This window comes from Ochotona curzoniae, unplaced genomic scaffold, assembly GCF_017591425.1.
Source record: "Ochotona curzoniae isolate NIBS_2020 unplaced genomic scaffold, NIBS_Ocur_1.0 scaffold_2453, whole genome shotgun sequence".
Lineage (NCBI taxonomy): Eukaryota > Metazoa > Chordata > Mammalia > Lagomorpha > Ochotonidae > Ochotona > Ochotona curzoniae.
In genome coordinates, this window is record NW_024467094.1 from 27,703,361 (window position 1) to 27,719,089 (window position 15,729).

At 60.4% G+C, this 15,729-nt stretch overlaps 1 protein-coding gene across 1 annotated transcript; it reads left to right on the plus strand.

Moving 5' to 3' along the window:
• The first annotated feature begins 366 nt into the window (after positions 1-366).
• PPP1R9B (protein phosphatase 1 regulatory subunit 9B) lies at positions 367-14,793 on the plus strand. The gene is made up of 10 exons (XM_041001757.1): positions 367-2,274; positions 5,094-5,226; positions 6,316-6,436; positions 8,088-8,192; positions 9,164-9,299; positions 10,039-10,191; positions 10,287-10,340; positions 12,524-12,753; positions 12,979-13,075; positions 13,242-14,793. Exons 1-10 carry the CDS (start codon positions 853-855, stop codon positions 13,293-13,295), a joined length of 2,505 nt encoding a protein of 834 aa, XP_040857691.1. The 5' UTR covers positions 367-852; the 3' UTR covers positions 13,296-14,793.
• Positions 14,794-15,729: the final 936 nt, after the last annotated feature.

Sequence of the window (15,729 nt, forward strand, 5' to 3'; positions counted from 1 at the left end):
GGGGTCGTCCTGGGACCCCCCCAGGGCCTCCTTTCAGCGTGTCTTGGAGGTCGCGGGTGACGTGGGGTCCAATAAATCTCCGCTCGCGGCGGGAGCGACAAGGTGCAAAGCGGGAGGGCAGGGGAACGCTGCCCCCTCCCCCGCCTCTGGCGGTGGGCAGGGGAGGGGAAGGGGAGGGCTCAAAGGCTCCGGCCCCGGAAATCCGATCCCTTTAGGACCCAGAGGTGCCAGTCCCCCAGCGGCGGCGGCGAGAAGGGCAGCCGCTCGGTCTCCGGCAGCCGCCGCTCGGGCAGAACCAGAGAAAGAGCGAGGCTCGGGGCGCGGGGGGGAGGGAGGGAGGGAGGGAGGCGGCGGCGGAGCGGCCCCGGCCCGCCGAGCGGCCATGGACGCCGGGCTGCCGGGCCCCCGGAGAGCCGAGGCCCCCGGGCTGCCAGCGCCGCTGACACCGCCTCGGACGATGTGAGCCGGCGCCGCGGCCGCTGCTTCGCGGGCAGGGCGCGCGGTCCCACCGGCCCCGGCCGCCGCTCTCGTAAATTGGGGTGCAGGCAAGCGGGCCAGGCCGCACGGGGTGCGAGGGGACTGGCCTGTCCCTGGGCGGCTAGGTTGGGGGAGGCGACCCCACACTGGGCGCCCTCCCGCTGGGAGGTGGAGGGTGGCTTTAAATTTTTTTTTTCAAAGCGAGGGGGTTAACTGATTTTGGCAGCTTGGTTTTGGAAGGACCTTAAAAAAAAAAAAAGCCTGTCGGGGTTCCTTTCTTCGGGGGGAGGGGGCGGTGGTCCCGACTTGGCCGGCCGCCTGTGGGAGGGGAGGCGCAGGCAGCAGCGGGGGGATGCGAACCCGGCTCCCCCCATCATGATGAAGACGGAGCCGCGGGGGGCCGGGGGTCCCCTCCGGAGCGCCTCCCCGCACCGCAGTGCCTACGAGGCGGGCATCCAGGCGCTGAAGCCGCCCGACGCGTCCGGGCCAGATGAAGCCCCCAAGGTGGCCCACCACAAGAAATATGGCTCCAACGTCCACCGCATCAAAAGTATGTTTCTGCAGATGGGCACGACGGCGGGGCCGCCGGGGGAGGCGGGCGGCGCGGGCCTGGCCGAGGCCCCGCGGGCGTCCGAGCGCGGCGTGCGCCTGTCGCTGCCGCGGGCCAGCAGCCTCAACGAGAACGTGGACCACAGCGCCCTGCTCAAGCTGGGCACCAGCGTGTCGGAGCGTGTGAGCCGCTTCGACTCCAAGCCCGCGCCCTCGGCGCAGCCCGCACCGCCGCCGCACCCGCCGTCCCGGCTGCAGGAGACGCGGAAGCTGTTCGAGCGTAGCGCCCCGGCGGCCGCAGGCGGCGACAAGGAGGCCGCTGCGCGCAGGCTGCTGAGGCAGGAGCGCGCCGGCCTGCAGGACCGGAAGCTGGACGTCGTGGTCCGCTTCAACGGCAGCACTGAGGCTCTGGACAAGCTAGACGCCGATGCCGTGTCGCCCACGGTCAGCCAACTCAGCGCCGTCTTCGAAAAGGCCGATTCGAGGACCGGCCTCCACCGAGGACCTGGTCCCTCCAGGGCCGCCGCAGCAGGGGTGCCCCAGGTCAACTCCAAGCTGGTCAGTAAGCGGTCCCGCGTGTTTCAGCCACCCGGGCCCGCACCCACGCCCTCGCCCCAGCCGCCGCCCCCGCCATCTGCCCCGTCGGGGGAGGCCCCGTCTGACAAGGAGCGCGGCCCCGGGGGGCAGCAGCCACCACAGCACCGCGTGGCTCCCGCCCGGCCGCCCCCCAAGCCCCGGGAGGTGCGCAAGATCAAGCCGGTGGAAGTAGAGGAGAGCGGGGAGTCGGAGGCCGAATCGGCACCCGGGGATGTGATCCAGGCCGAGGTGACGGTCCATGCAGCTCTGGAGAATGGCAGTAGTGTCACGGCGGCCACCACAGCCAGCTCTGCACCCGAAGAGCCCAAGGCCCCAGCTGTGCCCGAGGATGAGGCTGCGGTGACAGTGGCAGCGCTGGAGAGGGGGGTGGTAGGCCATGGCCCAGCCCCGGACCTGGCCCCTGCTGCCGAGGAGGCTGAGGAGTCCAGAAAGGAGGACTTCTCAGAGGCGGACTTGGTGGACGTAAGCGCCTACAGTGGGCTCGGGGAGGACTCTGCGGGCAGCGCCCTGGAGGAGGACGACGAAGACGATGAGGAAGACGGTGAGCCTCCCTATGAGCCCGAGTCGGGGTGCGTGGAGATCCCGGGGCTGTCGGAGGAAGAGGACCCAGCCCCGAGCCGAAAGATCCATTTCAGCACTGCGCCCATCCAAGTGAGTGCGCTGGGCGCCCGCGACGCCTCCGCCACGTGCACGCCACCCCACCCCCCCTTGCCAGCCAGCCAGCTAGGCAGCCCGCTTGGCTTTGGCAGGCTGAGTCAGCCCCTGCTGCCCAGCCCCCTTCCCAGAAGTTCCCACCCTTGGGGGGGGGATGAGGAGTAGGGGGAGTGCCAGCTGTTTGTCAGAGCAGGGGCGATTGTCAGGTGGTGACCTGCCCCGACCTGCCCTCAGGCTCCTCCTCTTGCTGCCTGGCCTAGGCACTCTTGGGCTCCTCTGCATCCGTCCTGCCTACTTAGGGCTTGGGATGCTTGCTTTTGTGTTCCTGGCCCACACATTCCTTTCTGCAGAGGTTGGGGCCAGGGCGCTGGTGGCCCCATACGCAGGCAAAAGTGGTATGGGGTGGAACCTCCCAAAAAGGTGAAGGGAAATGCAGGCCTCCTCCCTCTTGTCTGTGCCTCCCCTTCCACCCCCAGCTTTGCAGAACTGAAAGAGGGAAGCAGCGCGCAGGTCTTGTGTGACCATGTGACTGGTTAGGGCAGTGGGGGGTCAGGCCTTGGGCAGGAAGAAGAGTGGCATGGCAGAGCCCCCAGGGTGCCTGGCAGTGACCTACATGCCTTTGCTCTTGGCTGCACACCGGACAGTGCCCAAGGTCTTGGCAGTTGTCCTCCCCTGGTGCTCTTGCCACTTTGTCAGGTGGCCTGGGAGATGGATGGAAGCTGCCACTGGTGGGGACCCCTGTACCCAATACTGCTGCTGGTGGAAGGCTTGTTGTAGGCTGGGGCCAGCGGTTTGAGGTCCTTGGAGCACTGCCACTAAGGAGTGAGGGAGACCCCAACAGCCAAGCGACCCCCACCCCCACTTGACCTGCACAGGCAGCCTCTGCAGGTCTCTCTCACTACCCCAGGCCTCAGCCCAGGGGAGTGTCCAGGTTGCTGGACCTCCTAGGCTGGACCCTGCCCAGCCTTTACCCATCCCAGCCAACCCCCTTCTGTTTGCTTGTAGTTTCCATGACGACTCTAGAGGAGGAAGCTACCAAGATCCTGTCCCTCTCTGCCCCTCTCCTAGCATGCAAGGTCACAAGTACAAGACTGCTGCCCTCCTCCCCTGGCCCAGGACCTTCCAATCCACACTTCCTGTGTGCAGGCAGTGGGATCCTGGAGGGAGGTTCAGGATCCCACCATCTCCTGCCCTCAGAGATGAGTGCAGTCCAGGCTTCTGTCTATATCTGACATCTTACCCTGATTTTCTGGCAAAAAATAGCACCTGATTTAGAGCAGTACTTCCCGACTCCCTGGGGCCTCTGAAGCTGGCCTGCCCGGCAGGCACAGAGCCGGGGCGTGTGGTGCGGCCCCGTGTGTCGGACTTGCTGGGGATTTCCTCCGCCCCACTGTGGCACAGGGACCCTGGTTTTTCTTCTCTCTGGGCCCACCCCTTCCCCATGTCCCACAAATGACCCAATTGTTGCCCTTGGAAAGGACGGAGCTTCAGGTATAGACGGGAAGCCTGATTTTTCCAGATGGTCACCTATAGAAGTAGGGCAGGACCCACAGCCATCCTGCTGCCATGGGAGACATGGGGAATACCCGCGGGCAACAGGGGATTTGAGGTAGAGAAGGTGACTAGAGGAGGGTAGAGCCAGGGTGAGGGGTGTCCTGTATGTGCCTGCAGAGGGGTTTGGTTGATCCAGGAGAGGGATGAGAAGGAGGGCATCCTTTCCTGTAGCCTAGGGGGTCAGATGTGAAAGTGTGCCAGAGTTGGTTTGCAGGGGCCCTGGCCTGGGCACCTGAACCAGGGGACAGAGCCCAGCTGGGTACAGACCGGTCCTGTGCTGCTTCTGTGCCATCTAACCCATGTGTGACCATGACCTTGGACATCAGACCCAGCATCTTTGATTGTTTTGCAAAACTAGGGTCTCTGAGGGGTCTGGGGCCACTTGTCAGATGGGAGGAGAGCACACCGGCTGCTGCCCGATGAAGGCCCGTGCCTGCACCTCCTTCATGCGTGGAGCTCAGGGAGCCTCTGCTGGGGTGATGGTCGTGGGGATGACCTGGAGCCGGCCCAAAGGCTGGGACACAGTATAGTGTTGCTGCCTGCCCATGGGGCCTGTGCTGCTGCAGAGAGGACCCTAGCAAGGAATCCCCATGCCATGGGGGAGCCGCTCCTGCCCTCATGGCTCCAAGGGCTGCCACCCGGTACCCCAGGTGGTACTTTTGAGTACCCCACTTGGGAGCAGAGCAGAGAACCCAGTCTTCACCCCTCTGTTCCCTGGGGGTCCTGCCCTTCCTCTGTGGGGGCAGGCAGGGTCCTTCCTGGATGTGCCTCTGCCTCTCTGCACCCCTGGCTTCTGTTCCCTTCCGCCTGGCAGCATGTACCCTCCCCCTGCCCAGCTGGCATTCTTGTCTCCCCCTCTTCTGTGCAGCCTGCTTCTTGGCATCTGGCTCTCTCTGCCTGGATCTCTAAATCCCAATATCTCTCTCTCTCTCTGGCCTGGGGTCTGGTTCCTAAGTGACCTTCCATCTGGGCTTGTCCTGCCACTACTGCAGACAGGCCCCCATGCTGGTCAGTGCTGCAGAGTGAATCGGGAAAAGCCAGGGCCTTTTCTTTCCACCTGTGCCTCCACCCCTCCCTTCCACCTTTCTGGAATGACAGGGATTTTCACTCAGATCTGAGGTTGTGTCTTGGTTGCCTGGGGAACAGGGAAGACATGGCAGTGGAGAGCAGGGCATGGAGCTAGGGCTTCAGCTGCCCCTCAGTCTCCTGCTACCAGTCCCGCCCCTGTCCTGCCATCCTCTGATGAGTGGTCCTCTCCCCAGGTGTTCAGCACCTACTCCAATGAAGACTACGATCGGCGCAACGAGGATGTGGACCCCATGGCGGCTTCCGCAGAGTATGAACTAGAGAAGCGTGTGGAGCGGCTGGAGCTATTCCCCGTGGAGCTGGAGAAGGGTGAGCCACTGGGTCCGGGCAGCAGGTACATAGCTGGGCTGACTCCAGGACCACCGCTCTGGTACCAGCTGCAGCCCTGGGAAGGCCTTAAAATGGCCTGGGCACATATCTCCAACCTGGCCATAGAGCCGTGTTGGCTCCCTGTGTGCTGAGGGATTAATTGTGAGGTGTCACTTTGAGAATGCTGGTAGGGAGGCCCAAGGATGGAGAAAGAAGGCTGTTGAGGACACATCTGTCTGGAGGCCTGAGCAGAGGGGAGGCCTGGAATAGGGGCAGACTCTCATGGAAGGAAGCAGGGCTTGAGTTGAGCTTTGGGGACCCAGCTTCTGTCCGGGAGTCCAGGACAGAAGAGGAGATGGGACCGCATATTCACAGTGAGAGCATGACACCTACAGGCACTGGGCAGGTAGGTTGGAAGCTTTTAACAGGTGGGAAAGGGGTGCTGGGAGGACAGCCTCAGGCTGTGAGGCAGGGACAGGCATGCCAGTGGGTGGAGAGACAACACTGGTGTGGACTGGGGAGAGAGTCATGGGGGCTGGTGGATGTTTGGCTTGAGCGGAGGCCAGTGGGAGGAATCCAGGGGCCTCCTTGCTGGCAGCTGGAGGGTGGTGGTGCCGGTCCCACCAGGGAACAGGGTGTGGGAGAGGCTGGCTGGGAGTTCAGATGTCAGTGCCCTGGGTGGTATGTGGGCAGGTGTGGTTGGCAGAGGAAATCAGGTCTTTGGTCCCTGCAGCTGTTTGGAGAGATGGGACCGCTTAGGGAGAGGGAACAAAGGGCTTAGGAACAAGCCTATCACTGCCACCCCAGGGGGTGGGATGGGGTGGGGACTCCAGTCACACTTTCTGCCTGCACAAGCTCCACCTGGTGATAAGCCACCCTGGCACACTCTCCTACCTGTCAGTTCCACACACGGGGCAAAGGGCAGCAAGTGACCCAGGAGCCCAACTGCACAACCAGCCGTGCCCCTTCCCCAGCAACAGGACATCCTTGGGCATAGGGTTTGACTCCTGAAACAGGGTTTGCCCTACAGGGAGGGCTGAGGAGCAAAAGGCCCTCCCGTCAGCTCTAGTGTCTCCTTTTCCCTTCCAGACTCCGAAGGCTTGGGCATCAGCATCATTGGCATGGGGGCTGGGGCTGACATGGGCCTGGAGAAGCTGGGCATCTTCGTCAAGACCGTGACTGAGGGTGGTGCGGCCCATCGGGACGGCAGGTACTTCCCCACCCTCCCTCCTCTGCCAGCTGCCATCCATGGGATCATCTCTGGGGATGGGCCACAGCTGTGCCAGGCCCTGGCACTTCTGCTTGCATTCCAGGGAGGGGAGTGTACAGCTGCCCTGGCTCTGGGCAGGCATCAGGCCAGAGTATGGAGTGTGCAGCATGGAAGCTGTGTCCGAAGTACATTTGGGCATCCTCCATGACTCCTTGGGGAAGTTGGCGGTGTAGCAAGGCAGACAGCATTAAGCCTGTGGACGGACACACTTGCCCTCGGGGCACCTCTGGGAGGAGGTTCACGCAGACTGAGTGCTGCAGCATGAGCAGGAGTTAGCACAGGAGGTTGATTGCAGCTCAGAGGGGATATCCAGTTGTGTGTATATGACCGGCCCAGCCTGGAGGTGGGCTGGAGATGGGCCACTGTTTGCATGTACATGGGCTAGCATGGCATGTCTCTGTCTAGAGGGGTGAGTTTGGGGGAAAAAGGTTCAGGGATGGTCAGCTGAACCACCCAGTGTTGGCTTTTCTACTTTGTATGTGGTGTTTGGGGAAGGCCACAAGGCATACCCCAGCACAGCAGCAAACCCAGCCCCTCCCTGGGACAGAGATGATGGGAGATCTAGCCAGAGTTGGGGGACTGTGGGTCACCAGGCTAGAGGGGACTCCTGACTGTTGTCCGGGTGGTGTGGGGAGTGCAGGGAAAGGAAGGGTGACAGCATCCTCTGTCCCTAAGCCAAACTTGCCAGCGCCTTTCCCCTGTTGCTGGTGGATTGGGGGTGTGCGTGTGTGCACAGGAGCTTGTCCACAGACTCAGGCCCTTGTGGATGGGTGAGCCATTTCTTGCTGTGTGTGTGTGTGCCAGACCCCCAAGGGAATGTCTGGATCTCCCAGGAAGGCAATGGTGGGAGCAGGAGGTGGCCAGAAGGTCCCCCCACCCCTGTGCCCTTCAGGCAAAGAGAAGTGGTGTGGTGGGGTGGTCCAGCAGAGTATATATAGGAGAGAGGGATCAGAGAGTGTGCCCTCCAGGGCACCTGTGGACTCAGGTACATGTAGAAAGGTCTGTGTGAGAGGGTGGTGTGACACGCAGGTGCTGCTGGACGCCTGCTGTCATGTGTGGAAACAGGTGAGTTCTAAGGGTGTCACACTACATGTCAGCTGTGGTGGAGGAGGAGACCAGAGTGAGACTGTCATGGGAAGTGTACCTGCTGTCCTTCCCTGCCTGGACCATGTCTGCTTGGCTCCCTCTGCTGTCCCTACCCATACCGTGGACCTGGCCTGGTGCATTTTATGCAGGTGGACAAAGCCCCAAAGGGAGGGGTCAGCCTTGCCCCACAGTTTCTACTCAACCTTTTGTGTGTGAGAATGTGCACACGTGTGTGTGTGTGTTTATGTCTCAACTGAATATTGGAAGGAAACAGCAAGATGAAATACATTGATAAGTCTATTGGGGGATTACAGAAGTATATCTTATTTTAGCACCCATCTTATGTTTTTACAAAGAGTAACAATATTTCTCAAAAATAGCTAAGACATGTTTGGGTTATCTTAGGCTGCATTGTGTCACTCTAAGCTTTGTCATTCCATTGCCTTTGTGTTTATTCATTCATCTTGCCAAGATGGCTGAAAATTCCCTTGCTCTCCTGCCCTAGAATCCAGGTCAATGACCTCCTGGTGGAGGTGGATGGAACCAGCCTGGTGGGCGTGACCCAGAGCTTTGCAGCCTCCGTGCTCCGCAACACCAAGGGCCGCGTTCGGTGAGAGCCCCGGCAGAGGGAAGCTGAGCCTTCACGCAGCTGACGTGCCCCCTGCCCACTGCCAGTTCGGTTCTGGGTGCCTGCTCCTGGGGGAAGTCGCTGGCTGCTGTGTGTGCAGTTGCTTGCCCAAGGCCTGCCTTCCCATCCCAGCTCCCAAGACAGCACTGGCCCACAGTCCCCAGGTTTCCAGCCCTATCATGCATGTCCCTTCACACCATCCTCTCCCGTTGCTACCTGACCCTGACTGATGAGGAAGCAAGATATGCAGGGGTGGGGAGTGGGAGGTGGGATGTGTGTCCTTCTCTCCCAGGAAGACCTCACCCCAAACTTGTGGGTTCAATGCTCCCAGGGGACGGACGGCCCACCTTCAATGTAGCATCTGAAGGGTCACTCATTGGCCCCCTCCAAGAGCAGGGCTGCCCCCAGGAAAGGGTGGTGAAGAGAAACAGGATGTGGGTGGCCACGGGGAGGAGGAGTTGGTGCCTGGAAGTCCCACTGTTTCCTCTCCATCCTAATCTCCAGTCGCCATCGTCCCGCCCCTTTCCTGAAGCGCCAAGGCTTGGAGCCTACCCAGCACAGCTTGGCAGCCCCCGCCCCTGCTGGCAGGAGCCAGCAGCATCATCCCCCTGCCTCACTTTCTCCCAGCACCAGCATGGTGGACCTTAAGCAGCTTCTAAGCTTCTGAGCTCAGGTCCCCTGCAGCCCAGCCCAGAGGCTGGCAGATAATGGGCTCCTCCAGTTGGCCAGGGGCTCTGGCTGGTGGACCTTCCTGTACCCACCTCCCCCTCCGCCTCCCCTGGGGGGAAACTCAGGAAGGTCCCCAGCTCCTCCATTCATTATTAACACTCAGCAGCCCTCTCATTTCACCTCTCCTGGGAGGGCCTGGGTTTAGAGAGGGGAGTACCAGCAGGGAGGATGGTGGTTCACATAGCTGAGGACAGAGTCCCAGGATGACGCCGGTGCCCCTGCAGGTTTCTGATTGGCCGGGAACGGCCCGGGGAGCAGAGTGAAGTGGCCCAGCTAATCCAGCAGACCTTGGAACAGGAGCGATGGCAGCGGGAGATGATGGAGCAGAGATACGCCCAGTATGGGGAGGATGACGAAGAAGTAGGTGGTGCCGGCCTGCTGGCAACACGGGTGCCCCCTGGCGGCCACACACAACATTAGTTATTTCTGCAGGTTTATAAGATCCCCTAAATTTAGAATTCTGAAGTGCTATTCTGTGTCCCCAAGTACCCAATGGTTTCATCTTCTGTTTGGAGTGCATCCTCTTCTCAGATCTAATCTGAGGAGCGAGGCAGATGGTGACCCCTGTATAAAGGGGACGGTTCGGGCTGTATGTCCAGAATCCCAGCCTTCGGGCCTGGTGCGATAGCATAGTGGTTAAGGTCCTCGCACACGCTGGGATCCCATATGGGTGCCGGTTCTAGTCTCGGCAGCTCCACTTCCCATCTAGCTCCCTGCTTGTGGCCTGGGAAAGCAGTGGAGGACGGCCCAAAGCCTTGGGACCCTGCACCCATGTGGGAGACCTGGAGGAGCTCCTGGTTCTTGTCTTCAGATTGGCTCAGCTCCGGCCATTGCAGCCACTTGGGGAGTGAACTGTCAGATGGAGGGTCTTCCTCTCTGTCACTCCTCCTCTCTGTATATCTGCCTTTCCAATGAAAATAAATAAGTCTTTAAAAAGTATATATTAAAAGAAAAAAGAGTCCCAATCTTAGGGATATACAACCCTTGCCTTCAGGAGCCTCCCCTGATCATCACAGAACACATGAATCATGACAGGGAGGCAAGGATCACAGCCGTGGCTGCTCCCAGTCCAACGTGGGCAGCCTCTCTCTCTTGGCAGACAGGGGAGTATGCCACTGATGAGGAGGAAGAGCTGAGTCCCACATTCCCGGGCAGCGAGGTGGCCATTGAGGTGTTCGAGCTAGCGGAGAACGAGGACGCGCTGTCCCCCGTGGACATGGAGCCTGAGAAGCTGGTGCACAAGTTCAAGGAGGTGGGAGCCCTTGGCAGGAGCAGAGATGGATTGGGGAGGGGGCACGCCAGTCACCTGTCTCAGCTGGAGCTGAGTGCCTGTCCTTGTGCCCACAGCTGCAGATCAAACACGCCGTGACTGAGGCAGAAATCCAGCAGCTCAAGAGAAAGGTGAGTGTGGTGTGTGTGTCTTGTTGCAAGGCACATGTGTGTGCACATGTGTGCCATGCCTGTGGGCAAAAGACCCGTGTCTCAGCTCTAGGGGAAGGATCTTCTCTCACCCTCCACCTGTGCACACCGTAAGCACCCAGGGGTACATGCGCCTCAGGAGAGCTTGAGTCTGGTGTCCCGCTCCACCACTCACTGTGCTGTGCCTCAGCCTCTTCATCTGTGAAATGGGACCATCATTGTAGCAGTGCTCTTTGGTCCTCAGGAAGGAGTTCATGGATAGCACCTGTCAGGTCCTTCGCACAGCATCTGGTGCCTCTCAGATGCTCACTTAAAAGCCAGTGCCTCAGGGGCTGTACCGATCACCCTGCGTCTTTCTCCTCATGTCCTCTGCCTCCAGGTCCAGTGACAAATATGGCCACCCAGTGGCACACATCCAGGCTCGTGCCAGCCTGGTTAAGTGGTAGCCACATACCCAGTTACCCCCATGTTCTGCAGACTCAGCCACAGAGGCCTAAGTCCCAGGCTGCTCTTCAGCATCCTCTCCAGGGCCATTGGCCTGGGTGTGCTGAGCAACTGGTCTAGGAAGGGCGTCCCAGGACATGGGCATTACTGCCAGCTGTGACACGCACAGGCCACACACACATGCATGCAGGAATGTGCATGCTCACAGTCCCTGTGAAAAACCTGCCAAGCTTCCCCCACCCCCTCACCAAGGCCCAGCAAACTGAATCTCCAGCCCCCTTGGGGCTTCTGGTGTGGTAGGGAGAGGCAGGTCTACAAGTGCCGTGCACACAGGTGTATGTATACCCAGCACACGCAAAGGGTGAGCGTAAAGTTGAGCCTTGGGGAGAGGCAGGGTTTAGATGACAGAGGCAGGAGGCAGGGCGTTCCTGGCAGCGAAAGGAGCTAGGGCTTGGCAGCTGTGTTGGGAGGAGGCCTGGTGGCCTGCCAGGGTTGGGCTGTGGCCTGTGGCATCCTGGCTCCTGCAGGCAGTCCAGGGATGCATGGCCATGGGAGTTTCAGAAAGTAACTGCGTATTAGGTGGGTGAGGGCATAGGTGAACAGGACCCGGAGGCAGCATTCTGGCAGGGGCAGCCAAGCCCTGCCCAGAGAGTACTGGCTGAGGGTGTGGGAGGGAAGGGTGCGGAAGAAGCATATTTCTGGATTCTGGATACAGGCCCTGTCCCGGGTGTCCACAGGGGAGGGAACAGAGGCTCAGGCCCAAGCGCTGTTCATGCATTCCATGTGCAGGTGCCAGTTGAGAACCAGGGGTCCACACCCTGCTAGGAGCTACAGACTTGTGCCTGTCTTGTTACAAACAACTCCAGGCTCTGCAGTGGGGGGAACTCAGTCCAGCTGGGGCGGGGTGAGGCTGTGTCGTTGGAAGGAGGCGCCTCTGAAAGCCAGAGCCAAGGGGCAAGCTAGTGGGAAATGAGAAGGGCACATGGGAAATGTGCAGGCAGTGTGGATAGCACCTGCAAAGGTCCCGTAGCGACAAGTCTGGCTGAGGTACAGAAAGCCAAAGGCATCTGCTACCCTGCCCCCTTGGGACTGCACACTGGGAGGCTCTCAATGGGTGCCTGTTAGCAGCGGGTTGGGGAAGGAGGCCTGGGTTTGTGCAAATAGAAGGTCTGGTTTGGAGCATGGTGCCTGTGAGGTAGGAGATGAGGCTGGAATTTAGGAGCAAGAGCAAGGGACTTGAGGCTCAGTACAGAGCAGGGCTGTGTGAGGTGGGGGCTATGCCCCTTGGCACTGAGAGCAAGGGATCCAGGATTGAGCTGTCAGGGTCGGGGGTCAGCACTGTTGTCACCTGGGAGCCCCTGAAGCATGGGCTGGTGGGTAGGGCTAGGGCTGCAGTTGGGGATGCAGAGCACTGATGGCCTTAACCTGCCCTACTGTCTGACTCCATCCAGCTCTCTATAGCCCCATGTGCTGGGGTGGGGGTGAGTATCAGTCCCATTTTACAGATGGTAGGGCTGAGTCCTAAGCTAGAGTTGCCTTGGCCCAAACTGCAGAGCCCATCAGTGATCAACGGAGCCAGTGGGGGAGGAGGGGTTGGTGCTGTGAGACCAGGCTCCTGCCTCCCTCCTTCCATCTCTGCCTCAGCCAGGGTGTCTTGGCTGTAAGGAATGCTTGGCTCTGTCTAGCCCCTACCAACCTGGGTTTGTTCTTGCCTTTCTCAGCTGCAGAGCCTGGAGCAGGAGAAGGGCCGCTGGCGGGCAGAGAAGGCCCAGCTGGAGCAGAGCGTGGAGGAGAACAAGGAGCGTATGGAGAAGCTGGAGGGCTACTGGGGCGAGGCCCAGAGCCTATGCCAGGCTGTGGACGAGCACCTGCGGGAGACCCAGGCCCAATACCAGGCCCTGGAGCGCAAGTACAGCAAGGCCAAGCGCCTCATCAAGGACTACCAGCAGAAGTACGTGGTCGGGTCTCGGGACGGGCACTGGGAGATGGGGAGAGGGGCTAGGGGCAGCAGCGGAGGGAGGCAAGGAGCCCAGAGGTTGGAGCCAAGTTAAGTAAGCTTTGGGACCTGGACTGAGTATCACGGCAGCCTAGGGCCAGGCCTGGGATGTGCTGACCTGGGCAGAAGGAGCAGGGGAGTAACTGCGTAGCCACACACCCTTCCCTTGCATGCCCCCAGGGAAATCGAGTTCCTGAAGAAGGAGACAGCACAGCGGCGGGTACTGGAGGAGTCAGAGCTGGCAAGGAAGGAGGAAATGGACAAGCTCCTGGACAAGGTAGGTTGGTGTGAAGGGCAGCATGTGAGCCCCCATCTGCCAACTCCCCTGGGGATCCTAAGGGGAGGAGTCCTGCTACTGGCCAGGAGCTTGGAGGTCATGACTGGCGGTGGAAAAGGGGCAGGGCACATGCCCAGTGCCCCTCCCTGCTTTGTTTTTTTTTCAGATCTCAGAACTGGAAGGCAACCTGCAGACATTGAGGAATTCCAATTCTACTTAACAGGAACTATAAGTCCTTCCCATCATCCTCCCTCCCCTGTCCTCAATCGCCTACCCAACCCCCTACCAGCCTGGGGACAGGTGCCCCGACTCCCCCAGCCCCCTCCACCCCACCTCCCCCAGCTTCAGGGACCAGAGGGCCTGCATCACAGGCCTCTTTCAGGTGGCCCCGGGCAGACAGAGGTGGCTAGAAGGGTGGCCTCCTCCGAGGCCCCATGGGGCTGAGGCCCAGGGGCGTAGCAAGGGATGCTGAGGGCTGGCCCGGGGAGTGGGTGGACGCAAGGACCTGCAGACCAAACTGCCAGACTTACAACCTCTAGCCTTTGTCTCTGGACTGGAATGGGGCTGGGGGCTCTCCCAGCATCTCGCCAACTGGAGGCTGCACCCTGCCTGTGGGGACCCTTGACTCAAGAGCCCACCTCCTTGGCCCTTCCCCATCCCTCATCCTCGTGCTGTCTGTTGCGTTCTGACCCTCCTGCCTTGGGGGAGCGGGCGGTGGTGGCGTGGCACCCCCCCCCCTTCCTACTACCTTCCACTTCCTGTCTCGGGAGGGGCAGAGCTCCTAGGCTGGGCCTGACCCTGCACTGATGTCTCCTGTGCTGTGTCCTAGGGGAGGGGAGGGAGAGTCCGGGACACCTGCTTCGCAGCTCCTTCCCCCCTCCCCGCCTCGGACACCAGCCCCCCATTGTCCTTGTGCCTCCCTTTCCCAGGTGCCAAATAGCCATAATCTCCTGGAATGGTTCTGGGGCCTCCCTGGGGTCTGGGTGTCCTGGTCATGCCTGGGAATGCCGGGAAGGAGAGGGGGTCATTTTGGGGTTCTGGGCAGCAGACTTTGGTCTCAGGCCAGGGGGAGTTTTCTCACTGCCCAGGGCCAGCACCTGGAAGCCTTGCCACCAGCTCGGCCTGGCCCACCCCACCCCACACTGTGCTGTAATGTCCCGGCCAGCCGCAGGGCAGTTTTACTAACTCCTCATCTTTTTAGAGACCATGGCTGCCCTGCCTGCAGCAGCCCACTTTCTAAGTAAAACCCACCCTACTTTCCCCTATTTTAACCCCAAATTGGGGCTTGGACCAAGGGAGGTGAGACCCCTGCTCCCAGGGCCCCTCCTCTTTCAGAATCCATCTCAGTTTGCCACTTTTCTCATGTCCCTTGTCCCCAAGCCTGGGTTTCTGTTCATTTAAAAAAAAAAAAGGAAAAAAAATGTTTGGCTTCTTGTCCCCTGTAAATACGCCATGCCATCTCTCAGTATTTCTGGCCCCGCCTCCTCGCCCCTCCCCTTGATGTGCCCCCATACCCTGGAAGAGCTGGCTGTCTCGGGTGCGGGTGCCGGGCCCCCACGCCCTTCACTGTGGAGGCAAAGGAGGGGGTGGGCCGCGGGCGCCCGGCCGCCTGCGGAGGACCGCGTCTCTGTATATAAATATATATATGTATGTATTGTTTCCGGTTTTGTACGGACCATGCCCTCTGTCAGGTCGCCCTCATAAAAGCAGCCCCCAGAGCCTCACTGCCTGGTTTCTTGATTCGCGGAAGGGGAAGGCTGGGGAGGGCAGAGGGGAGCTGTCCTTCCAACCGTGGGGCTGCTCCATCCAGTCTCCCCAGGGTAGCCAGAGCTGAGGCTTCTCCCGGGGCTCTGGCCAGGTCTCAGAAACCATACAGCAGGGACCCACCACAGACCCTCTAGGCAGATAAGGATGAGGTACAAGCTTTGGGGTCACAGAGGGGAGTGGAGGGCATCTTGTGTGCCAGCCTGGGCCTGGCACAGGTGAGCAAAGAGGAGGGTACTGAAGCAGTTGTGCCAAGAAGTCTGACCTCACAGGGAGTCCCTCTTCCCCTCCCTTTGTCCCAAGCAGTGGAAGTACCTGAGATACCACTTGTCTCTAAGGAACTCCTGGTGACAGCTCCAGGGGAAGCGCCCTCCCCCCACACCATGTGTTGTCTTACTCCTTAGGGCATCAGAAACCCCAGTTCCACGCCTTGCAGGGTCCTGTAGGATGAGTCCAACCCTGCCACGACACCTGCGGGTCCCCTAGAAACCTGGGGACAGTGGCCATGCCTTCCCAGTGAGTCATCTCTGGCCTGCTCAGGGAGCTCCGTCGGCATGATCTGAGACCGCTGATCCATGAGGGCATGGGTCATGGCTACATCGGGTCACTGAGGCTTGGCTCTGAAAACCAAACGAGACCTGCTGAGACATAGCCTGGCTGTACTTTCGTTAATGGGGGTGTGTAGTAGGGAGTTCGCTGGTCTGGCTGGGGTTAGGCATGGGGGGTGGGGTCCTGCTGCCTTATCTGACCTGTATATTACAGATATATTGGCCCTCTCAAATTTAGGCCTGAGCAGCCATGTGGCTTCACTGTTTATCTCAGGCCTGAAATGTGATTCGCCCAAGGTCAGTCTGAGTCTCTGGGGAGCTCTGATGCTTGGCAGCCAAGCC